The sequence below is a fragment of the Neoarius graeffei genome, chromosome 7 (genome assembly GCF_027579695.1).
Source record: "Neoarius graeffei isolate fNeoGra1 chromosome 7, fNeoGra1.pri, whole genome shotgun sequence".
NCBI lineage: Eukaryota > Metazoa > Chordata > Actinopteri > Siluriformes > Ariidae > Neoarius > Neoarius graeffei.
This window is the reverse complement of record NC_083575.1, coordinates 66,602,620-66,628,388: the sequence shown is the minus strand read 5'-3', so window position 1 is coordinate 66,628,388 and position 25,769 is coordinate 66,602,620. Positions and strand designations below refer to the sequence as shown.

Sequence of the window (25,769 nt, the reverse complement as noted above, 5' to 3'; positions counted from 1 at the left end):
ACCAGTGCTGCCGATACAGACCTGCTCTGCAAGCTTACAGTGTCATGCAAAGATGAGATGGAAGAAGATTGGCCAGGCAAGGATGCAACCAACGTCAAACTCATTGACTTTATCAGAAGTAAACAACTGAGGGGAGTCGTGGCTCAGGTGGATAAGGTGCCATACCATAAATCCGGGGACCCAGGTTCGATTCTGACCCGAGGTCATTTCCCGATCCGTCTCTCTCTTCCTCTCCCCCGCTCATTTCCTGTCTCTACACTGTCCTATCCAATAAAGATGAAAAAAGCCAAAAAAAATCTTTAAAAGAAAAAAAGAAGTAAACAACTGAGGCGCCTTAAAGGAACAGTCCACCGTACTTCCATAATGAAATATGCTCTTATCTGAATTGAGACGAGCTGCTCCGTACCTCTCCGAGCTTTGCGTGACCTCCCAGTCAGTCAGACGCGCTGTCACTCCTGTTAGCAATGTAGCTAGGCTCAGTATGGCCAATGGTATTTTTTGGGGCTGTAGTTAGATGCGACCAAACTCTCCCGTGTTTTTCCTGTTTACATAGGTTTATATGACCAGTGATATGAAACAAGTTCAGTTACACAAATTGAAACGTAGCGATTTTCTATGCTATGGAAAGTCCACACTATAATCAGGCCCGGCGCCATGGGGGGGCGAAAGGGGGCGTCGCCCCCTCGTGGCTACAGCCCTGCCCCCTCAACGGAGACTCAGATCACTTAATTGTTTTCTTATGAAAATAAAATGTATTATAGACGTATTAATTTGCATTTTCAAATACAAAATATTAAGTGGTTGCGCATTGCACAAAAATACATTTCACATAAATCACTACTAAAACTGGCATGGTAGAACAAGTCTGATTGGTTGTTATGATTCTTACGTTGCAATTGTAGAATTCAACTGTATTAAGGTAGGATTATTTCAAAAAGCCTGAATTTAATATTAACCCTGTTTAGACATATGTATCAATCCTAACTACTGGGGACTACTAGTTATTGTGGGTGTATGTGTGAAATGCTGACGCAGCCGCGCACACACAGACCTGTGATAAGGACAAGGGGAGGGGTCGTGCGGGCGGGGGTTTTACATGTACACTTACAAGTGCACTGTCTCTGCAATATCCTGTAATATGTAGTCAGTTTACGGGAGTAGTCTTTCCCCCTCCGAATTAAACGAATTCAATCACAATATTGTGAATCCATTTTCTTTCTTTGTAGGCTAAGTTTATCTCCGTTTATGTTGGTGTATGTGTTCATATAGGTCCGCTTTGTGCGTAAATAGCGTAAGAATACGTGTCGTTGACGTCACCTCCCATGCAGCGGGGGTGAAAATTCATCACTTCAGAGTGTTTTGTCCCCTACACACCTAAACTGGGATCACGAATTAAGTGGTTAGCGTTGACTCGGTGCGAGTCAGGAAGGCTATTACTGGTGCAGCCGCGGGGTTTGTTGATTTTTTTAAATTATGATTTTGGCCGCCGAGCCAAGTACCTTACTTGCATTGAAGTTTTGTTTTCATGCCGCGGAGCTATTTGTATGTATTTTAAATGTAAAGGACTTGCCTGTAGGTTTGTGTGTGTTGTTTTATGTTTGGCATCTTTCCGGTTGTAACGCGTGTCTGTGAGAAAATTGGAGGGGAGGGTTAACAGGTGGGCACGGGTGTTGATAAAGCGCAACTGCCCTGGTAATATGTCACATGATTTTCCCGTACTAAAGCAACCTTCGGGGCCGTGGTTTTGTGGTTGGCGCAGTTAATTGTTTGAAACACGTTGTCAGACCGCCATCACTACTACACACTATATGAAAAATATTTGCCCCCTTGCGATTTCTAATTGCCCCCTTAGTAAACTGTTCCTGGCGCCAGGCCTGACTGTAATGACAGGCGTACTAACACCTTCTGCGCGCTTCGGCAGCGCATTGATACGGAGCTCAGATATCAATGCGCTGCCGAAGCGCGCATGTTATTACATTACAATTAGCATGTTATCATGAGAGCTGTTAACATGTTAGGATTAGCATGGTAGCATGCAAAGTTCGCATGTTTGCGGTTAGCGAGTTTGCCTGAGCATGTTAGCATGCTAACTGTTAGCATGTCACCCTCAGCGTGTTAGCATATTAGAAGTTAACATACTAGCCATTAGCAATGTTAGCCTGTTAGCTGTTAGCATGATAGCTGCCAGCATATTAGCCTTAAAGTGTTAGAATTTTAACAAATAGCATGTTAATCATTAGCATGTTAGAAAGCTAGCTGTTAGCATGTTCTCTATTAGCATGTTATCTATTAGCATGTTAGCATTAACATGTTAACATGCTAGCTTTTAGCATGTTAGTATGCTAACTGTTAGCATGTTAGTATGCTAACTGTTAGCATGGTAGTTGTTAGCATGTTGGCATGCTAGCTTTTAACATGATAGCTGTTCTGCTATAGCTCAGCAAGCACACTTTTTGCTTTTTCTCTGCAGAAATGCAGTCTAGTTTTAATTATTACTTATTAACAATACTTCTTGGGACCAGAAGAAAATTACAGAGGATTTTTTAACATATAAAGTTTCAAATGTGCATAAAATTTAAACCGTTGCCTATGAGCTTTAAATGTAATTCAGCCAAATAGCTGCAGTGTTTTAGTAAATAAAGTATCTAGTATCTTCCAGCAATGTGTAGCATTATAAAAGTTTTCATTATATAACTTCTGTTTATAAGTTAAAAAAAATGTTCTGAAAGTGTTGAATGACTATTGCATAAAGAACTAATGTATAGACATTTGCAATTTGTGCAATACTGAAAACCAATTTGGTTTATATACAATTGCAAAAAAATTGTAGAGCACAAAAGACATGCCTATGAAATGAGACTAAATTCAGATAGGGAGCCTGTGGGGATGGTGTTTTGCATGCTGGGGACAATGACAGGATTTTGTCCCTGTGTAACTCCCTATGAGCAGTAGTGTAAGGGGTACGAGTTTACCAGTCACTGGATCTTCAGGGATTCCGACCCACGGTGCAAAGTTACGGGAGTAAAAGTCATATCCTAGCTGTGACGTTGGTGCTCCTTTCACTGTGATGGTAAGGCTCTTGATCCTTCCACTGTCTTCACTTTTCAGCAGAGACTCGGTCATCGGCCTCAGGGAAGTGAGCATGGACCTTTAACCAAATGATAATGATTATTATCGTTCATAATGAAGTCTGGATATTTTTGGAAATAGAGTTGCCTACTTTTTGAAGAACAAATATGTAATTTGCAAACTGTGCATCAGAACTGTGTTGATTTAAATAATATGCAGTTTTCATGGCCAAATAGTGTCGTCATCATCATCATAATTTAATGTGAATTTTTAACTAGATTCCACTACATGATGTATTAAAGTGAACAGAATAATCTTGTACATAGTTCTCTTTTCATTGTTTATTAGAGTCTCCTGTACCTGTCGCATGTATCAAGCAAACACACTAGCAGTTCCTTTGTTGTCTTACAGTAACACACCTCTTGAATAGGCAAATCTCCCACAGCAGCCTGTGAAGTTACGAAAATAGCTATGGGAATCTAGACTGTATTTTCAGGTACTTTCAAAACACATTTACAAACAAAACAGCTTTTGAGCAAGACTATAACTCTGAGTGTGGTGATTTACATTATATTATGCAAAGGTAAACTTACCTTAAGAATGTCAGTAAAATTCTTTCTGTCCTATATGTAAAATATAGACACACAGAAAATTAACAGTTCTAAAGGCTTATGTTCAAGGTACATTATTTGGGATTTGGCATCTAGTGGTGAGCTTGCAGATTTACAACCAACTGAATGCCTCTCTCTCAGCCTTCCCTGTCCAAGCATGTATTACAATGTACAGTGGGACTCAGGGGCCCATAGTGCACAATCTCACTTCCACAAAAGTTGGGATGCTGTGAAAAATGTAAATAAAACAGAATGCGATGATTTGCAAATTATTTTAACCTATATTCCATTGAATGGAATACAAAAACAATATATTTAAATGTTCAAACTATTTGTTTTTTGTAAATATACACTCCTTCTGAATTTGATGCCTGCAACACTAAAAAAGTTGGGACGGGCAACGAAAGACTGGGAAAGTTGTGGAATGCTCAAAAAATAAACCCCAGCTGTTTAAAACATTCTACAGGTTAACCAGTAATTGGAAAGGCTCAGCCATTCACAAGCAAGGATGGGGCAAGGTTCATCACTTTGTGAAAAACTGCGTGTGCAGATAGTCCAATGGTTGAAGAAAAACGTTTCTCAATGTACAATTGCAAGGAATTTAAGGATTTCACCATCGACAATCCATAATATCATCAAAAGATTCAGAGAATCCAGAGAAATCTCTGCATGTAAGAGACAAGGCCGAAAACCAACGTTCAACACCTGTGACGCTGCATTAAAAACCAACATGACTGTAAAAAGGATATTACTACATGGGCTTAGAAACACTTCAGAAAACTGTTGTTGGTAAACACAGTTCATTGCTGAAGCTCCAAATGCAAAGCAAAAGCCAAACATCAACATCCAGAAACACCATTGAATTTTTTGGACCCGAGCTCAACTGAGCTGAGAATTTCATGTTCAAAACTTCACCAATTCATGTCCTCCGTTCCCAAATACTTACCGAAAAGGTAATGGAACACAGTGGTAAACATGCCCCTGTCTCAACTTTTTTGGAACATGTAGCAGGCATCAAATTCACAATCTGGAGACTTTATTTTTAGAAGGTTAATAACCAGTTTAGCTCACACCGATCTCACACTGGGCCTTCAAATCTATCTGGGTTTAGGACCAGCACCAAGTATGCACTGTTTTGTACAAACCCAGTGGCTGGGTATTTTGCCTAACCTGTATGTCTTTGAACTGTAGGGGAAACCGGAACACCCAGAGGAAACCCACACAGACCTAGGGAGAACATGCAAACTCCATACTGAAAGGCCCTTGTCAGTCATGAGGTTCGAATCCAGAACCTTCTTGCTGTGAGGTAACAGTGCAAACCACTGCATCACCAAATGAGCAAATATTTGCCAAAAACAAAGTTTATCAATTTTGAACATTAAAAAAATCTTGTCTTTGGATAGTATTCAGTTGAATATAGGTCAGAAAGGATTTGCAAATCATCGCATTCTGTTTTTATTTATGTTTTATTACATTGCTAACCACTTACACCACTAGCGGCACGGTGGTGTAAGTGGTTAGCACGGTCGCCTCACAGCAAGAAGGTTCTGGGTTCAAACCCAGCGGCCGGCGGGTGCGGAGCTTGCATGTTCTCCCCGCGTCTGTGTGGGTTTCCTCCGGGTGCTCCAGTTTCCCCTACAGTTCAAAGACATGTGGTGAGGTTAATATGGGACAGCCTTGGGCTGAGGTGCCCTTGAGCGAGGCACCTAACTCCCAACTGCTCCCTGGGTGCTGTTAGCATGGCTGCCCACTGCTCTGGGTGTGTGTGTTCACTGCTTCAGATGGGTTAAATGCAGAGAGGAATTTCGCAAGTGTGTGATGAATAAAGTTGTGCTTTCTTTACACAGCATCCCAACTTTTACAGAATTTTACTTTTACAATTTTGGGGTTGTAACTTCCACAATGATGTCATCGTCATCTATAACCATATCAAGTTGCCCGTCACCTTTTACTTTAAGTAAATATTTAGAAATTGTATTTAGTTATTCAGTGTGTAAAAACTTCCATGCAAAATAGCTCAGTGTGCTCCGTGTTGTGGTAGAGTTTTATTGTAGATGAATATTTTTGAATATTAGTGAATACCTTTTACAAAAGTAAAATATTTGCAGCAAACTTGCACCTATGCACGTGTATATGAGAGATTTGCATTTAGATTAGTAGGCTCAGTTCAGCAGTCCAACAGAAAAAGTCCAATTCAGTGTCACTTTGAAAACATTGATGAGCCCTCATCAATGATTTCCATCTGCAAAAGGCCACACCAATGATCATCCTTGTTTTTGGTAATTACCTGTCTTGATCTTTTGCTGATCTTGTTTTTCTTCTTTGTCAAGGATCGTTGAGGGCTCCCTTACTTTTTCTTGTGCTGAGTATTGTCCTCAATTTTTACAAAATTTGGGTGCTCAAACTTTGATTCAAACACTGATTCTACTTCATGTCTTAAAGTAATGATGGATGTCGTTTCTCTTTACTTAGTTGAGCGGTTCTTGATATAATATGGATTACTACAGTTGTCGAATAGGGCTATTTACTGTATTTTTATTATTTACTGTTTGTTTTCAAATGCAATTCCACTAATTAATGTGTACAACATAGATCTTTAGTAGAAAACCCCCCTGTAGAAAGAGTTGGAGGTGGGTGGAGCACAGAAGCATGGCAGGCCATAATTGAGTTCTTACAAACACTTTTATTTTTGCGCTTTTCAGCGGCTTACTTTGCTCGCCCACACACACGCATACAAGTGTCCAGGTTGGGGAGCGCTCCCTTTCTCTGCTCTCTCTCTCCTTTTATAGGGCGCGGTCACTGGGGGAGACACACAAACACAGGTTAATTCACGTCAGGTGCAGCGATTCTGCCACTTACCTTCCCTGACTCCGCCCTCCATGCACAGACCCCCCCCCCCCCCACGGGAGAGGAAATCCGCCACGACCATCTGCGCCCCCGGCTTGTGGACCACCTCAAACTTAAATGGCTGGAGTGCCAGATACCAATGGGTGATCCCGCGTTGGCATCCTTCATGCGGTGGAGCCACTGCAGGGGCGCATGGTCCGAACAGAGGGTGAAAGGGCACCCCAGCAGGTAGTAGCGGAGGGCAAGGACTGCCCACTTGATGGCAAGGCATTCCTTTTCTATTGTGCTGTACCTGCCCTCATGCACCGACAGCTTCTGGCTGATGTACAGCACTGGACGGTCCTCCACCTCCTGGGACAGAACAGCCCCCAGCCCTCTGTCCGACGCGTCTGTCTGCAAGGATGAGAGAAAAGTCAGGGGAGTGTAAAAGTGACCCCCACACAGTGCAGCCTTTACCTCAGAAAAAGCCCGCTGGCATTGCTCCGTCCACTGGACTGGATCTGGTGCCCCCTTTTTAGTGAGATCAGTCAGCGGGCTGGTGACGTCCGAATAGTTAGGTATAAACCTACGATAGTAGCCAGCCAGCCCCAGGAACTGTCTCACCCCCTTTTTGGTCTTGGGCCTCGGGCAGGCCGCAATCGCTGCTGTCTTATTGATTTGGGGACACACCTGCCCATTGCCCAAGTGGACGCTCAGATACCGTGCTTCCACCTGCCCAATCGCACACTTCTTCAGGTTGGCTGTGAGACCCGCTCACCTCAGCGACCTAAGGACGGCCCTTAGGTGGTCTAAGTGTTGCGGCCAGTCATTACTATAAATAATGATATCGTCCAAGTATGCGGCCACGTAGGTGGCGTGGGGGTGGAGGACCCTATCCATAAGCCGCTGGAACGTAGCGGGTGCCCCAAACAGCCCAAAAGGAAGTGTGACGAACTGGTGTAAGCCAAATGGTGTGGAAAAGGCCATTTTCTCTCAGGATAATGGAGTCAAGGGGATCTGCCAATATCCCTTTGTCAAATCCAGTGTCGAATAAAAATGAGCCGTACCTAGTCGATCGAGCAACTTGTCAATACAAGGCATTGGGTACGCATCGAATTTAGACACCGCGTTGACTTTTCTATAGTCCACACAGAACTGGACCGACCTGTCGGCCTTGGGAACCAAGACCACCAGGCTGCTCCAGTCACTGTGGGACTCCTCGACGATGCCCATTTCGAGTATGGCCTTGAGTTCTTCCCGAACCACCTTTTTTTTTGTGTTCGGGCAGTCTGTAAGGGTGGCTGCGCATTACTACCCCCGGGGGCGTCTCAATGTGGTGTACTATGAGGTGGGTGCGGCCAGGCAGGGGCAAGAACACGTCAGAAAATTCTGTCTGCAACTGGGCGGCCTCCGTGAGTTGGGTCGGGGAGAGGTGATCTCCACAGGGGACCGGAGCGGTGAGCGATATCAATTTTCCTTTTTGAACCTCCGGCTTCTCCTCCTTCTCTGGAACTACTGACACCAACGCTGCGGGGACCTCCTTGTTCTAAAGTTTTAACAGATTGAGGTGGTAAATCTGTACTGCCCCACCCCTGTCCATTCGCCTCACCTCATAGTCGACATACCCGACTCGCCGTGTGACCTCAAAGAGTCCTTGCCATCTGGCGATCAATTTGGAGCTCAACGTGGACAACAACACGAGTACTTTATCTCCCGGTGTGAATTCCCACGCAGGTCAATAACGTGTTGAATTTCATTTTTACTTGTTGAAGGTCCCTCCTCCCAATTTTCCTGCAGCACATCGAGAATGCCACGTGGCTTATGCCCGTATAATAATTCGAACGGGGAGAACCCTGTGGAGGCTTGTGGGACCTCTCGCACTGCAAATAACAGAGGCCCGAGCCATTTATCCCAGTTGTGTGCATCCTCGCTTACAAATTTCCTAATTATGTTCTTGAGGGTGCGATTGAACCATTCAACTAAGCCAATCCGTTTGTGGGTGATAAACGCTGGTGCAGATAGGCTTAATTCCCAGTAAACCATACAGTTTGCACAGTGTGCGTGACAAACGTAGTGCCTTGATCAGTCAGAATCTCTTTGGGGATTCCAACTCAGGAGATGACGCGGAAGAGCGCTTCTGCAATACTACGTGCTGAGATGTTGTGAAGAGGCACTGCTTCTGGATATCGCGTTGCATAGTCCACCAGAACTAAAATAAAGCGATTATCCTCGTGTTGACTGATCTAATGGCCCGATGAGATCCATCCCAATTCTTTCAAACGGGGTCTCTATTAATGGCAGAGGGCGCAAAGGCGCTTTTGGAATGGCCACGGGATTTACTAACTGGCATTCGCGGCATGCCGTACACCACCTACGGACATCGCCGCGAATCCCTGGCCAATAGAACCGGGCCATTATTCGGGCTAGTATTTTATCCTACCCCAAGTGTCCGGCCATGGGATTAAAGTGAGGTGCCTGGAATATAAATTCCCGGCGGCTCTTTGGGATCAAAAACTGTGTTATCGGGTCCCTACTCTGAGTGTCCTGTGTCACTTGGTATAATCTATCCTTAATGACGGAAAAATAGGGGAAGGACAGGGTGGCATTTGGCTGGAGCGTTTGACCATCGATTATTCTCACTTGGTCAAACGCATGCCGCAGAGTTTCGTCTTGCGACTGCTCTAACAGAAAATCCACGAGGGATTCCCCGAGAGAGGGAGGAGGAGCCTGCTGCTCCTCACTTTGACGCGGTGATGATGTAGACGGCTCTGTGACAGCTGCTCCCGCCAATGTCACACCAAGACCTCCCCCCGCTAAATTATGGCAGGCCCCACTCTTCACTATATGTGCCATTAATACCCTAAATCCCGGCCAATCAGTCCCCAAAATTATCGAGTGGGTAAGGTGAGGATTAACTGCCGCCTTTACTCCTAAATTTCTCCCCTCAAAATAGAATGTGGACCGACACTAAAGGGTAGTTGTGAACATCCCCGTGCACACAACACTTTCGCCAATTGTGCTCTCCCCAATGCCTTGTCTTGCACCAGGCTTTGGTGGATTGAGGTCTGATTACAGCCGGAGTCCACCAAAGCCTGATACGCATCCCCTTGGATACTCACCGGTATGTGATACGCTCCGGCCCGATCGAGGGCGGTCCCTGGCGCGTCGGGGATCTGGACCACCGTGCCCACCTCCATCGCCGAGCACTGATGCTGGAGGTGCCCCGGCTCCCCACAGTGCCAGCATACCGGCCCAGGCTCTCCCTCTGCACCGGTGTTCCAGAGCTCACTCACCTGAGGGGAGGGGGGGGGAAGAGACACAGACAAGGACGTAAGAAACGGTAGGGCACTGCGGGTGCGGCGGGCCGGCTGGGGTGGAGCCGGCCCCCACCTCCGCGGTGGGGGAATGGGGCCAGGACGAGGAACAGAAGGGGGGAGAGAGAGAGAGAAAGAGGGGAGAAGAGGAGACATGCTGTCCTGCCATCGGAACAGCCACCATATGGTCCTCCGCCAGCACGATGGCCTGATCCAGCGACGCCGGGCGATGGCACTGGACCCACTCCGCTGTTCCTTCCAGAAGTCTCCATCACGTTGATGATTCCCTCAGCATCGCGGTTGTCGGCCCATAGCCACCGCCGGCATGCATCCTGGAGTTGCTGGCCAGACGCAAATGGCTGGCCGGCCGATCTCCTCCAGGCGCAATGCACGGAAGCACTGCCGTTGCTGCTCCGGGGTGCGCCCCACACGTTGGAGGACGGCCCTGTGGAGGTCGGCGTAGACCAGCCGGCTGTTGGTGGGGAGCTGTAGGGGAGGAGGCGCGCCGCGCTGTTCCACCGGCCAACCTCATGCCTCTGCTGCTCGCCCAAAAAGAGCGAGAAAGGCTTTGGGGTCGTCCTGCGGACCCATCTTCATTAGGGTGAGGTGGGGCGGGTCCGCGGCGGTGGTGGACCCCGCCGACGCGAGTAGGTGCCGGAACGCCTGGCGATCTTCCTGCTGCGCCAGCACCAGGGCTTCGAACCGTTGTTCCTGCTCCTTCCGGAGGGCAACCAGCACCTAGTGCTGACTCTATTGGGCTGTGGCGAGGGCATGGACCAGATTCTTGAAGGGGGAAGACTCCATGAGGCTGTTCTCTTCTGTGCTCCGTCCTGGGTTTCAGCACCACTGTAGAAATAGTTGGAGGTGGGTGGAGCACAGAAGCACAGCAGGCCAGAACTGAGTTCTTACAAACACTTTTATTTTTGCGCTTTTCAGCGGCTTACTTTGCTCGCCCACACACATGCACACACGCACACAAGTGTCCAGGTTGGGGAGAGCTCCCTTTCTCTGCTCTCTCTCTCCTTTTTATAGGGTACGGTCACTGGGGGAGACACACAAACACAGGTTAATTCACGTCAGGTGCAGTGATTCTGCCACTTACCTTCCCTGACTCTGCCCTCCATTCACAGACTGATGCTTGACCACGCCCCTGCTGCCACACCCCCCCAAAAAATTTGGTGCACAAATTATCATTTATTTTGATATAAAAAAAACTGAATGTCTCTCGGCTGGCCTGGGAACACCTCAGTGTTCTTCCCGAGGAGCTGGCTGAGGTGTCTGGGGAAAGGGAAGTTTGGGCTTCCATGCTCAGACTGCTGCCTTCGTGACCCGGCCCCGGATAACCGAAAGAAGACAAGACGAGACGAGAAAACTGAATCAGTGTTACCAATTTGGAGACTTTAGCAACATTTCAGGGAGCCAATAGTGCAGATGAGCAATGAAAAACAACCATGCAGCCTACTGTCCTTCCATTTGCCAGAAATTTTCACAGCCTTCTGGTATAGTCACTGCGGCACAGTGTACAGGTAAGTGTTGGAGCTCATGCGGTTTTGTATGCTCACTTGTAGGTGGGGCCATTTATGCAAATGGGATAATTATTACTATTAATTGGCACTTTGTTTTGCAGCAGAGTACTGAAGGTAGTGGAATCTGGGTGTCACTGGGTGTTGTGTACCATCAGCTGCACTGCGCTGTGTGCGCGCGCGTGTGTGTGTGTGTGGGGGGGGGGGTGTCTTCTGGCACATTCCCTCCCAGCAGTGTGCCTCCCCACTGGTAAGCCTCTGCCCTGCCATAATCATAATAATAATAATTTAACCTGTATTCCTACTTAGTACTGTCATAGCCTTCGACATGAGTGTGGTTTTTTTTTGTTTTTTTTATTATAATTTTTATTCCATCATACCAACTTCTTGACTCTTATAGCCATATGCTTTTATTGCCTACTGATCATGATCTGTTTCAGTAAAGTTTATTTTTGTATGGAACACATGCTACTCATTTGTAAAGTGAACCTGTGTGACCGGTAGTATCAGGTAATATTTCTCCAGGTGAAATTCACAGAGTTGCATCGTCAACTTGTTAATTTATAATTGCTAGCCTGTTAGTTTCAGCAACCTATGATCTCTAGCTCCAAAATTGGTACAGATGATGACATAAGACTTATGTCATCATCAGTGGTTCCCAAACTTTTTTACATCACGTACCCCTTGAAGCATTTCATCTCCAACCGCGTACCCCCCCATGCACAACAAGAAATAAAAACACGAAACTCTTAGGGAGCAGAGTTTTATTAACTAGCTTGCAGATATTAAATACAACTACAGATGAACAGGCATGAGAAATAAGAAACAAGAACTAAGACTAAGAACTAATTAGCCTGTTAAGAACATAACCAAACCTGTGGAGCTCTGCGTCGAGTTTGAGAGGGGGCGTGACCGGAGCGAGTTCATTAAACATGACCGAAATCCAGGTTAATGTGAAGGGTGTGCTTGAGAGGATGCACATAGCCCCCTTATGTCTGGTCGAATCGGAGAAAGTTTCAGCCTTAAATCGTCTTCTACACACAGCCTGTGCCAGTATTTAGTTTTCAGGCTCATCAGAGATGAGAACCCCCTCTCACATAAATACGTAGTTGCGAAGGGCATTAATTTTTTGACAGCGCGTGTTGCCAGTTCAGGGTACTCTGTGCACAATCCTATCCAGAAATCTGTAAGAGGCTTGTGGTTGAAATCAATTTTCATGGATCCTGTTGATGCTATGTCAATGAGGTTCTCTTGTTCAGATACTGGCAGGGCAGCAGGGACAGTAGAAAAAGGATGTCGAATCCAACTGTCCGACTCGTCACTGTCGGGGAAGTACCTGCGCAGCTCAGCAGCCAGCTCGCTGAGATGTGTTGTGATGTCGTGCTTGATGCCGTCTGTCAGACTGAGGTGATTTTTACACAGAAAATCATGCAAGAACGGAAAGGCCTCTGTCTTGTTTTTGCCCACGCAGTCTATCCAGAGCTTCAATTTCTGGATCATTGCCTCGATTTTATCTCGCACATTAAAGATGGTTGCGGAGAGCCCCTGTAATCCAAGATTAAGTTCATTCAGCCGAGAAAAAATGTCACAGAGATAAGCTAGTCGTGAAAGAAATTCTCCATCATGCAAATTGCCAGACAGACGAAATGTCTGGTCAACAAAAAACATTTTAAGTTCATCTCTTAAAGGCGTCACGCAGTGGCGATAAAAGTCGTATTATTCTGCACCAGAATGCTTTCGAGATTCGAAATAAATTGACCGTCGATTTTTCAAAAGCTTCCCGCGGTTGTAATCGGTCCTTATTTGGTCATACCCATCACTTGAAATTTCCCGCGTTCGCAGCGCCCCCTCTCGGTCAATGGAACAGCTGCGTGACGTCATATCAGTAACCACTCGGTGCAGTTGCAATGGCGGACACACCAGAAAATAGGAGCGATGCTGAGGAAATTAGCTTTGATTTTACCGATACAGAAGAAGAAAATGGCCCACAAGTAGAGATTTTGACAGCTGATTGTCCTGGTGGTATCCAGCCTTACAGATTTGAACCTGAGCGCTCATCTTCAGAAGAAAATGAGGACAGTTCTGACGACGACAGAAACGAAGACGAGAATGAAGAAGCCCGGCGACTTGAAGACTTGTTTTGGTTGGTTTCTCTGACTAAATCACTACTTGTGTGTATTTTTAAAGACCATTTTCACTTGAATTAGAATGCTGTGTGATTTAATCTATGATTATGTGTAATACTGATAGCTGTAGGGGGTGAAAGTATAGCTAGAAAGATTGAATTCTAGCAACTTGACAGCTTGCGATCTCGTGAAATGCAGTGGGACTTCTGATACAGTAGACCCCTTGATATTCCAGTTTTCATCATTTTCCTTTTATTGCGGTTGATTTTAACTTGATATTCAGTATGTTATAGGCTGGGAGTATTGAGCTTTGTATTGTATTGTTTAGTAAACGTACAATTGTCAGTAATAAGCGATAATTATTAGTTAAAGGCAGCTCTGTGGCATAAATCTTTCAATTAATCTTCTGTCATCCATTTGCTAAAATTATGTGCCACATATGTTATCAAGACAACACTTCATGTGACAAAGAAAGATATGACAAATACATAAATGTATGAAAATCATTTTGTACAATTAATGATTGATACATAGAAACACTTAAAACATGTGTTTTAAAAAAATATTTTTTTTCTATCAATACCTAGCCATGACCTTGAAATCAGATCCATTGATAACAACAGTCACAAATAGTGTTCAGTGTTCGTTGTTACAGCCAAACACAATACACCGATTAGGCATTTTGTATCACAGAATATTAATACATCATTTCATAGTGTTTTGAGTGTTCAAAACTATCCACAAACTGAATAAATCCACAAAATTCGCAATGTAAACAACTCTGGTAAACGCACGCTATAGAGAAATCATGGCGACAGGCCAGCATCACCCAAGGGAGGTTACTGGTATGACGTCACACATAAGTTGACCTAGTTAACGGCTGGCTGCCTAAATTTGGCTGTGCTCGTCAACTTTAAATGCTTGTAGCAGGCGCATCGTGACACTGAGATCGCGGGAAACCGAGGGGCTTGAATAACCCACCAAACCCGACATTTTGACACATGATATAGCCTGATTGCTGAAATTACCGCACGACGCCTTTAATTCAAAGACGCGTGTCAATACTTTCCCCCTTGCTAACCAGCGCACCTCCGTGTGCAGTAGAAGAGATGTATGGTCGCTGCCCATTTCATTGCAGAGTGCAGTAAATATGCGAGAGTTCAGAGGCCTGGCTTTAACAAAGTTCACAATTTTTACAGTTGTGTCCAAAACGTTCTTCAAATTTACAGGCATGCCCTTGGCAGCCAGAGCCTCTCTGTGGATGCTGCAGTGCACCCAAGTGGCGTCGGGAGCAACCGCTTGGACGCGCGTGACCACTCCACTGTGCCTCCCTGTCATGGCCCTTGCGCCATCTGTGCAGATGCCCACACATTTAGTCCAAAAAAGTCCATTCGATGTCACAAATGTATCCAGCATACGGAAGCTGTCTTCCCCTGTTGTTCTTGTTTCGAGTGGTTTACAGAACAGCATGTCCTCCTTAACTGACCCTTCATGGATATAACGGACATATACCAGGAGCTGTGCCAGGCCGGCCACGTCCGTTGACTCATCCAGCTGTAGTGAATAAAATTCACTGTCTCGTATGCGAAGCAGTAACTGTTTTTAAAACGTCTCCAGCCATGGCACTGATACGCCGAGAAACGGTGTTGTTTGATGAAGGCATGGACTGTGACACTTTTTGCCTTTTTCCCCCAACATTACCCCAACCACGTCTGCGGCAGAAGGTAGAAAAAACTCCTCCACAATATTGCGGAGCTTGCCAGTCTGGGCTACTCGGTAGCTCACCATATACTGTAAGATGCCTCTAACCCTTTCTTGTTTATTGTGTCTGGTTTTCTTATGCTGCTCTTACTGGTAGAAAGCCCACGTAATTCCCTTTCAAAAAACTCCCGTGGTTTATTTTTCAAGTGAGGGTGATTCGTCTCCAGATGTCTGCGCAAGAGTGACTGTTTCATTGAGTTGTGAGATAACACTTTTGTGCATACAACGCACTGTGGCTGAATAGACGAGCCAGTACCAATACAAGTGAACCCCAATGAAATGTAGTTCTCATCATATTTGTGTCTTTTTTCTGATGTCGTCCTTTCTGCATCCATATGCTTGCTCATGTCAGGGGGGTCATCATACTCACAGTCACCGTCAGCGGCACAAGCCATGCTAGTAGCTTGATGAGCAACAGCATCCCTACTGCTGCTAGCACCCTGATCCACCAAAGAGAAATCTGGGTTGCTGTCATCGACAGGGGCATCCCCGATAGTAGGCCTAGGAGCCGATGGCGTCTCTGTGGAGGGGGGGGTTACTCTTTTCAGCCATTTGTCCATGTTCGTGTTTGTTCGTTCTTTATTAGCAGCGACGTTTCATTGCCATAGCAGCAAAGTGACATGTAACTAAACTGACTGAAGTTTCGTGTTGGTTGCCTAGCAACAACTGTTTCAGTTGAAGGGAGAATCTTCGAGCCTAACTTTGTGTGCATGCGTAGTAAAGTGCTGGGACTGATTGGCAGGTTGCTTATTTGTTGTATTACGTTGCCTATATTCGTTGCTATTTGCATAATTTTTTTTCTTCCCACGTACCCCCTACAATCACGTCGCGTACCCCTAGGGGTATCCGTACCACAGTTTGGGAAGCGATAACATAAGTTATGGAGCATGTTCCAAGAAAGTACACTGGATTAAGCCCAAGAGTTGAAATACTGTTTTGTTCTCTATGAACTAAGTAGGTTCATGTTTTATCAAGCATCAGCCTTAAGATTTTGTTTCTTGGTTCTGATATTGTGCATTTTTATGCCTCCACCACCTTAAGGTGCAGGAGGCATTATGTTTTCGGGTTGTCCGTCCGTCCATGCGTGCGTGCGTCCGTCCGTCCCGAAACCTTGTGAACACGATATCTCAAAGGCTAATGAAAGGAATTTCACCAAACTTTCACCATTTGTGTGCTTTGGGACAAACATGAACTGATTAGATTTTGAGGTTAAAAGTTCACAGGTCAAGATTACTGTGAGGTCAAATGTCCATCCCCAAACTTTGTGAACACCATATCTCAAAGACTAATGAAAGGAATTTCACCAAACTTTCACTATTTGTGCACTTTGGGACAAAGATGAAATGATTCGATTTTGAGATCAAAAGGTCTGAGGTCAAGGCCACTGTGAGGTCAAATGTCTGTCCGAAAACCTTGTGAACACAATACTCCAAGGCAAATGAAAGGAATTTCACCAAACTTTCATCATTTGTGCGCTTTGGGACAAACATGAACTGATTAGATTTTGAGGTTAAAAGGTCACAGGTCAAGATTACTGTGAGGTCAAATGTCCATCCTCAAATCACAACTTAATAAGGCATGTAGTCTACCAGGCGGAGGCATCCCCATCGACGCCGTTGGCGTCGAGTTCTATCTAGTTTTTTTTCCTGAAACAAACAATTGTTGAAATAAACTAAAAAATTTTGTTTACCAGTGGGTACATTGTCCAAATACTTTTTTGGGTCTCTATATTTCAGTGGCTGTACCTGAACTTCTGGTTTATTGAGAGGGAAGACCATCACTAGTGATTCACCGCGCTGATGCACCAACAGCTCTCCACTCAGAGTCTCAAAGGCCACCACAGAGTTGGGGTTTTCTGAGAAATAATAGAGCTTTGCTATAGCATTTATCACTGCTGAGTGTATTTTCAAAGTGTTACAAATAAAACACTTTTACTTTTCTTGTAAAAGAGCACTGCTGCTGAAGCCAGTGTTGCATGGCCACAAAGGTTGACTTCATGTGTAGGGGTGAACCAGCGTAAGCCAAACCTTGCTCCTGGAAAAGACCATTTATTATACATACTTATTATTATCAGACCTATTAAACATTATAAATGCAATATGAGAGGGGTTTTGCATTTTCATTCTGATATCCATTGTACATAACTGTGCACAATACCATATACAACCCCAAGTCCAAAAAAGTTGGGATGCTGCTTAAACATAAATAAAAACTTGGTTTACTGGAGTGTTCCCGAACCCAATCCTTCATTAAAAAAAACCCAAATTATTTATTTATTTATTGGTAAACATGTGCTCATTCTGAATTTGATGCCTACAACACATTCTATAAAAGTTGGGATGAGGTATGTTTTCCACGGTTACATCACCTCTTCTTTTAACAACACTCTAAGTATTTGGAAACTGATGACACTAATTGCCGAAGTTTGAAAGTGAAATTCTTTCCTGTTTTTGCTTGATACGTATATGACTTCAGTTGTTCAACAGTCGCAGTTGTTGTATTTTATACTTCATAACGCACCTCACACTTTCAATGGGTGGCAGGCAGGCCAGTTTAGCACCTGCACTCTCTTAATACAAAGCCATGCTGTTGTAACATGCAGAATGTAGCTTGGCATTGTTTTGCTGGAATAAACAGGGACATCCCTGAAAAAGACATCATCTGGATGCAGCATATATTGCTCCAAAACCTGTTTGTACCTTTCAGCATTAATGGAGCCTTCACAGATGTGCAAGTTACCCATGCCATGGGCAGTAACACCCCCCATACCATCACAGAGGCTGGCTTCTGAACTTTGTGCTGGTATCTGGATGGTCCTTTTCCTCTTTAGCCCAGTGGCCAAAACATCCATGATTTCCAAAAACAATTTAAAATGTGGACTCGTCAGACCACAGCACACTTTTTCACTTTGCATCAGTCCATCTCGGATGAGCTCGGGCTCAGAGAATTCAGTGGTGTTTCTGGATGTTGTTGATGTATGGCTTATGCGTTGTATGATGGATGCAGCGACAAACTGTGTTTACAGAAAGTGCTTTACTGGAGTGTTCCCGAACCCATGTAGGTAATATCCTTCATACAATCATGTCAGTTTTTGATGCAGTGCTACGTGAGGGCTTGAACGTCACAGGTGTTCACTGTTGGTTTTCAGTCTTGCCCCTTACATGCAGAGATTTCTTTAGATTCTCTGAATCTTTTGATATTATGGATTGTCAATGGTGAAATCCCTAAATTCCTTGCAATTTTACACTGAGAAAAACATTATTCTTCAACTGTTGGACTATTTGCCCACACAGTTTTTCACAGATACTCTTTTTCAAACAAACGAGTTCTGTTCTTATTTGTGCACCAAATTTTGAACCATTCAGAGCATTTCGACAAAAAATAAATTGAATCAGAACCTGAAAAGCTGCCAAAATATAGATGGTTTTACCAGTGCAAACCGTGATGACATCAGTTGGCATGTCATTAGCTTACAGAGGAAGTGGAGCACAGCAATGGAGAACACAACAGAAAATAATACATCCTCAGAAAAAAATGGACCAAAAATGAATATCTGCAATAACAGAACAAAAGCTTACAGGTAATCAGTGCGCTCTGCCATCTTGCTACTACTGTTTACTCCTGTTGTGAATTGTGCAACGCCCTATGTTCACGAAGCATCCTTGATTACAACAATTTCATTCAACACTGGTGAAAACATGGGCCAGTTTGCTAGCTGGCACCAAGGTTCAAAGAGTCCTGAATGGAACTGGTTCAAGAACCTGCTCCCTGTTGGTCCAAAAGGGGTAAAGGTGGTGAACCTCAACCCATCCTTGTTTGCAAACAACTGAGCCTTTCCAATTACCAATTAACCTGTTTACTTGTAAAATGTTTTAAATACAGGGTTTGTTTGTTTAACATTCCACAACTTTCCCAGTCTTTTGTTGCTCTTGTCCCAACTTTTGTAGAACATGCTGCAGGCATCAAATTCAGAATGGGTGCATCTTTACAAAAACAATAAAGTTTCAGTTTGAACATTTAAATATCTTGTCTTTGTATTGTATTCAATTGAATGTAGATTGAAAATGATTTGCAAATCATTGCATTCTGTTTTCATTGACATTTTCCAAAGCGTTTCAACTTTTTTTGAATCAGGGCTGTAAATTCAAATTGCAGTTGAATTTGGATTATTTCTCAGCAGAGGTGGAAAGAGTACTAAAATATTATACTCAAGTACAAGTACTGTTACTCTGATGAAATTTTACTTAAGTTACCAGACAAAAAATCTACTCAAGTAAAAGTAAAGAGTAGATCATTTAAAATGTACTTTGAGTAAAAGTAAAACGTTACTTTTAACAATGGGTGTTTTCTGCCTCCATTGTGTTGTGCAAAAATGAAAAAGAAGAGGAAACAAGGATATATGTACATCTCAACCCAGATGTTTTATTTAAAGGAAGTGTATCAAATTGAATGCTTAGGATAATGCTGCATTAAAACTGAGACAAACAAAAAAGGTCAATACACACAGTCATGTTGTTTACATCGCCTTGACCACACACAAAGCATTGTACATGAAATATGAAAGTGAAATGTTGCACCGAAATCTCGTAGCTTGCCTGTGTGCACTGTGTGTTATTGAACAATTCAATTCAAACATTATTTGTTTTGCTTAGTATTCCTTTCTGGCCTGTTGGATGTAGGAGGACTGATCACGTCAGGTTGGCGAGCTAACTTGCTTGCATGATTAGCCAACCGAATAACAGACTAGTTACCGTTATGTTACAGTACCAACAGGTTGCTACTTCAACATTAGCAATGCCATCCACTATTTTTGGAATATAACCAGCCTATTGTCGGTTTTACTATGGAAAGGAAACATTATGATCGGGGCGCAGATATGTATTTTGAACTGGGGGGGACAAAAAACTGGGGGGGACAAAGCTGCCAGCAAACCAACCCCAACCCCGATATGCCTGTCAAACTTGTTGTGGGAAACCATAGCAACCAAGCTCGAGCTCGCAACCTGTGCAGTCTGCGCAGCTCAACCAACCGAATATCAGTCTTTGTTTTATATGAGTTGTTGCAACTATGTATGTACTGCTGTGCACCTCAATAAACCAAATGGTAATTAGTCTTTTGATTTTTCCGTGAGGTTTGCCTTATGCAAAGAAAGACAGCATAGACGTTTTTTCCTCCCTATAAGTGGGGGGGACCGAACGAAGTGAATTTAAATCTGGGTGGGACGAATCCCACCCGTCCCACCCTCTATCTGCGCCTGTGATTATGATGACAATACTTACCTCAACATGCTTGCGCAGATTAGACGTCGAATTTTTGTATGCCGCAATGGTTGTCTTCTTGAGCACACATAATCTGCATTGCATAATGAAACTGTCACCCCTTTTCTCTACGAAGCTGAAGTGATCACGTATGTAGGGCCAGGGGTGCACTTCATTACTGGAAGAAATTGCATTTTCTGCAGGGTCGTCCACCACAGGTTCCTCGGTCTCCTCCATGTCCGCAGGGGCGCTTTATCAATACCCGTGGCCCAGGGGCTAGGCCCCTCATAGGCTACCTGTCAACCCTACCCTTACCGTTGGCCAGGAAAACACTCTTATTTTATTTGCAATACGTGTCAAGCATTTACAGTGTAAGTGCGTAATTAGCCTAGAAGCCTACAATAGGTTACGTTTGGCTCAGCGTAGTTGCGCAAGGCCCACGCTCACATCGCTCAACACATCCGACCACAGAGGGAGAGAAGAACGCGCGCATTATCATTACAGAGCCAGTTCTGATTATTACCACGGACAGGACAGTGATACTGCGTAACTTTCACGCAGGGGCATGGCCAGAGATAACCACACAAGCGCGCATGCGCTAATGTAGACCTATGTGTTGTAAACATAAAAACACACACACCTACAGACAAGTCCTTTTAAAAAATAAAATACATAAAAATAGCTCGGCGGCATGAAAACAAACATTCACTGCAAGACAAGGTGCCCTAGAATCGCCATCAGTTTTTAATATCTATATGGACTTTGTTGTCAGGATTGCACAGCATGAGATATCAAAACTGTACCCAGATACAGGCTTCAAGTTCAGATATTGCATTCCAAATGAGGTATCCACAAGAGAAATGCGTACGAAAGCACGAGCATCAGGAGAGGGTTGCATAACAGAGATTCTATACGCAGATGATCAGGCCATACTCGCTGGATCCATCGAGGAGCTTCAGAATATTCTTCAGTTGTATGATAAGACCTACACCCGCTTTGGTTTACAAATATCATATGTCAAAACAGAAACAATGGCTTTTAACGTCAATGAGGATATCAAATGTAAACCAAGTATCATTTCCCTTGGCGGCACTAATATTAAAAACGTCCGCACCTTTAAATATCTTGGTTATAATGTCAACAACTGTGATGAATCCTCACACTTCCTGCATGCTAGGATAAGTGCTGCATTCATGAAATGGAATGAACTGAAACACATTCTAACCGACCACCGAATACTACTAAAAACCCGTATAAAGTTCCTAGTGGCATGCGTTCGATCTCGCCTCCTGTACAGCACACAGGCATGGCAACTATCATCCAGTGAAATTCACAAAATTGAGGTAGTGTGGCATGGCTTCCTAAGGAAAATGATTAAAGGTGGATATAAACGAAAGAATGCCCCTGACCAAAAGAACACTACAAATGAAGATATAGACTGGAGCTACAAGATGTCCAATGCTGACCTCCGGAAACTGACAGGAACCGAGGATATAAAACTATCCTGCCAGGCTTTCGTCTAAACGGGGGAATAGGGGCGCTGCGCCCTCTTACTCTCGGCGTGCGCCCCCTTACCGACTCCGTGAAAACATCCCAGCAACACTACGTGACAATGTGTCTGATCATCAAATACGTTATAATTGCTCCAAAAATATTCCAATCATAGTAGATACACCGCCAGACGGTGCAAAAACAATCCAAATTGGCGTTTTCCAGACTGAAGCGCCATGTTGTTTACTTGTCGCGGCTGCTGTCGCGAGATTTGACATGGGTTACTGACAAGGTCAGCTGACTTGTAGAGCGAGATTTCTCGAGACTGAATGACCTTTCACCCACCGGCGCGGGAGCTTTTGACAGAAGTAGTTCGCGAGTTGTTTTTGTTGACACTTGGGCATTTAAAGATGTCATCCCGCGGCACGAAGCGGAAGAAAGCCAAAGACTGTCCGGGGCAGAAGAAGAGTACTTCTTTCTTTTTCAATGTTGACAGACAATTTGTTACAATTTCCCTCTCAGATAGCCTCAGAATGTCCCATTGGAGCATTTTTCAAAGGCTTTGCACGGCGGGGGGGGACAACCGGCACCCCCCCGCTTTGCTCCCCTCGCCATGGTGAGTGCCCTCATACTAAATTTTTCTAGAAAAAACCCTGCCTGCTATGTACAACAACTAAAATATATTGCTCACGTTTGCCGGATGGGCAATAACCAAGTGCAAAAGCAGCTCCTGTTTGACAAAAATGGTTACAAATGGACGAAATGGGAAAATCTGCTGGGCATAGACACCCAACAGATAAAACGTATGATGATGGACAAATCAAACTTTGAGCAACTGCTGCAACTGCTACAGCAGAAGCACCCCTAGAGAGTTTAACTTTTGACAGGGGAACATGATGATGATGATGAAGGTACTTGGCTTGGCAGCCACATGAAACATAAACACCATGGACAGCGGCCAAACTCATAACTCTACAGACCGAAATACACAAAACCAAGTCCTACTAGGGTCTATTTTACCGATCTATGTTCAAGCATCATGCAAGTCTTCTTTCTCCTTGAATAAGACCGTGCATTCAACTGCCTTTTTGACATGACTGCATCGAAATACCACTTGCAACAATATTTCACGCACTCCATCAAGAAAAAAGTTAAACATGATGAACACGGGCATACTGTTTTGAGCATAAGATTTTTAAAAAAGAAACTAGCTACATCAAAGTCCTTCAATAAACCCATCCTTTAGCGCAAATGAGCTTAACCTAGTTCAAAGCATGACGCTAGCAGTAGCTGCATAAGGCAAAATCATGTGGGCCTTTCGTCAACAACAAGCCACGGCGGGCAAACATTAATAATCAAGCGTCCTTACCTTAAAACATTGTCTTGACCACAGAACTTCTCAAGTATTTCACTTAAATCCACACGGGTTAACAACACACCCAACACAGCTAGCGAGAAATGTGGATCTGCGCTAGCTTTGTATTGCTATTCCCCTCAGTATGCTTACTCTGTCTGCTGCCCGAACTGTGAAAATTATAGGCTACAATCTTTTCATCAATTTCTTCGATGCCATTTTAGACATTTTATTATCCCCATCGAAATATGCTATTATACTAACAGGATTATAACTCAAATCACACGACACATATTCAAATCACAACTGATTTATTTTACTGTTGGACAGATCATAGCATATCTAGCCTAGCTGCACATAGCCTAGCTGCTGGTAGGCTGATAACTGATAAGTAGCTGATATTCTGAACAGATTGGTGATCCTTACCTTAAAAAAGTCTGTGACTTTAGGCAACGATTCTATCATTACCTGCATCTCTCTTTTTTCCTTTTATGCGCCCCGCTAACATGTGAACGCTTCATCTTTCAAAGCCTCTAAATTTGTGTCTCTGTAGTCTGCAGTCTTTGGCGCGCTTTCGTGCGTGACGTTACATTTTGTTACATTTTATTCTGGTACAGTTGTGGGTGTTCGTTTCGCGAACCACATCCACCATGTCTCTTACAGCAGGCTACTGTGCGCTCATTTATTTCTAACCTTATTTCTATCCGTACATTAATGTAGGCCCACGATTCCGACAGTTTGTTATTTTATTAATATTACAAGGCCTCTGATTGGCTGTGGCCCAGGGGCTTGAGCCTCCCGAAGCCCCCCCCTTAAAGCGCCGGTGCATGTCCGCCATCGTCTGTGTGAGACTCGCGCGCGCGACAACTGTCCTTCCCGTGATTCATTTCCAGAACCCATTTCCCCTTCTCTGTTTTAGCCTTTTTTTATTTTTTATTTATTTATTTTTTTTACTCAGTAACAGTTGTGATGTAAAATGTACCGAAGTACACTACTTAAAAGAAAACATACAAAAGTAAAAGTGCACTCTTTAAAAATTACTTGAAAAAGTATAAGTACACAAAAAAGCTACTCAAGTACAGTAACGCGAGTAATGCAATTTGTTACTTTCCACCTCTGTTTCTCAGATTATGCACAAGGGAAATACAGTGACAAAAGCAGGTTTGCGTAAAGTTATTCTGAATTTAAATATAGTTTGGAAAATGCTATGTAACCCATTGGGATATTAGGTGTTATTAGATTATTTCCTTTCAATAACAATTTATGTATTTTCCTGTCTTCTGTTTCCATATTCGCCATTTCATATTTAAGTCATCCTTTTATTTTAACGCAGATGTCTATTTTTCAGTTTGTGAGCAGAAACGTCATAAACACGCTCATAGATTCAGAAGGAATGGTTAATTCCTATTGGTGTAAAATGAACTAAGTTCTGCCTTTTTGCTCCAGAGGGAATGAAAGAACCGAGTTGAAACGCAAGTGAAATGTTGTTAATTAAATTTTGGAAAGAAAGAAAGAAAACAGTTCAGCAAGCAAGAGTTGGAGAAGCCTTGATGATCTTTTTGTTGTTATACTTTTATCTTCTCGGCTAGGTTTTTTGGAAACCCTGGATTCTGGATCCTGAGCTGGATCGATTCTCTCCCTGACGAGAGGGATGGCGAGCCACCTGTGATGAACCCCTGGACTTTGGGAAGCCTTTGAGTTATTCGTCTGCCTGCGGTCAGCGTGGTAGGATTGAGGAAAGGATTTCCGGAGACAACTGAACTGAATGGAGATTTATATTTTTGGGGAAATATTTTATTTTGGTGCACCAGAAATTACATTCATTGTCTGATTGTTGATGTTGTGAAATGTTGGAAATTCATGTTAATACAATTATCTTGTTATAATCTAACTTTGTGCCCTAGTTACTCGTGGTGGTGTCCAACTCAGTTAATTACCCCTCCCTGCAAATCTAGACTAATCTGGTCCAGTGTCCATTTACCTTATAGGCGGGTTACAGCTAGTTTGCCTGCTTCAACAGCTACCCTCAGTCCCTGATAATCACGTATAAACCTGTGGTTATGTATAAATTGTACGTCTAAACCCATGTATGTATAAACCCATACCCATTTGTAAAATATTATACAAACATGACAGCTTCTCATCTCATCTCATTATCTCTAGCTGCTTTATCCTTCTACAGGGTCGCAGGCAAGCTGGAGCCTATCCCAGCTGACTACGGGTGAAAGGCGGGGTACACCCTGGACAAGTCGCCAGGTCATCACAGGGCTGACACATAGACACAGACAACCATTCACACTCACATTCACACCTACGGTCAATTTAGAGTCACCAGTTAACCTAACCTGCATGTCTTTGGACTGTGGGGGAAACCGGAGCACCCGGAGGAAACCCACGCGGACACGGGGAGAACATGCAAACTCCACACAGAAAGGC

General features: G+C 43.9%; 1 protein-coding gene and 1 long non-coding RNA gene across 6 annotated transcripts in view; one reads left to right on the top strand and one right to left on the bottom strand.

The window, feature by feature from the left end:
* Positions 1 to 25,769, bottom strand: part of LOC132889596 (phenazine biosynthesis-like domain-containing protein 1) — an 86,812-nt gene that overhangs the window by 21,371 nt on the left and 39,672 nt on the right. For all 5 annotated transcript variants that reach the window (XM_060926262.1, XM_060926263.1, XM_060926265.1 and 2 more), the window contains 5 exons: positions 17,166 to 17,264; positions 16,976 to 17,085; positions 3,663 to 3,692; positions 3,430 to 3,518; positions 2,973 to 3,148 (listed from right to left, as the gene is read on the bottom strand). In XM_060926262.1, the coding sequence (XP_060782245.1) occupies positions 2,973 to 3,148; positions 3,430 to 3,518; positions 3,663 to 3,692; positions 16,976 to 17,085; positions 17,166 to 17,264 (504 nt within the window). The remainder of the gene's footprint in view (positions 1 to 2,972; positions 3,149 to 3,429; positions 3,519 to 3,662; positions 3,693 to 16,975; positions 17,086 to 17,165; positions 17,265 to 25,769) is intronic.
* LOC132889597 (uncharacterized) lies at positions 2,918 to 25,362 on the top strand. The gene is made up of 3 exons (XR_009655074.1): positions 2,918 to 3,070; positions 3,481 to 3,565; positions 24,923 to 25,362. It is a non-coding gene; the product is annotated as an uncharacterized LOC132889597 (long non-coding RNA).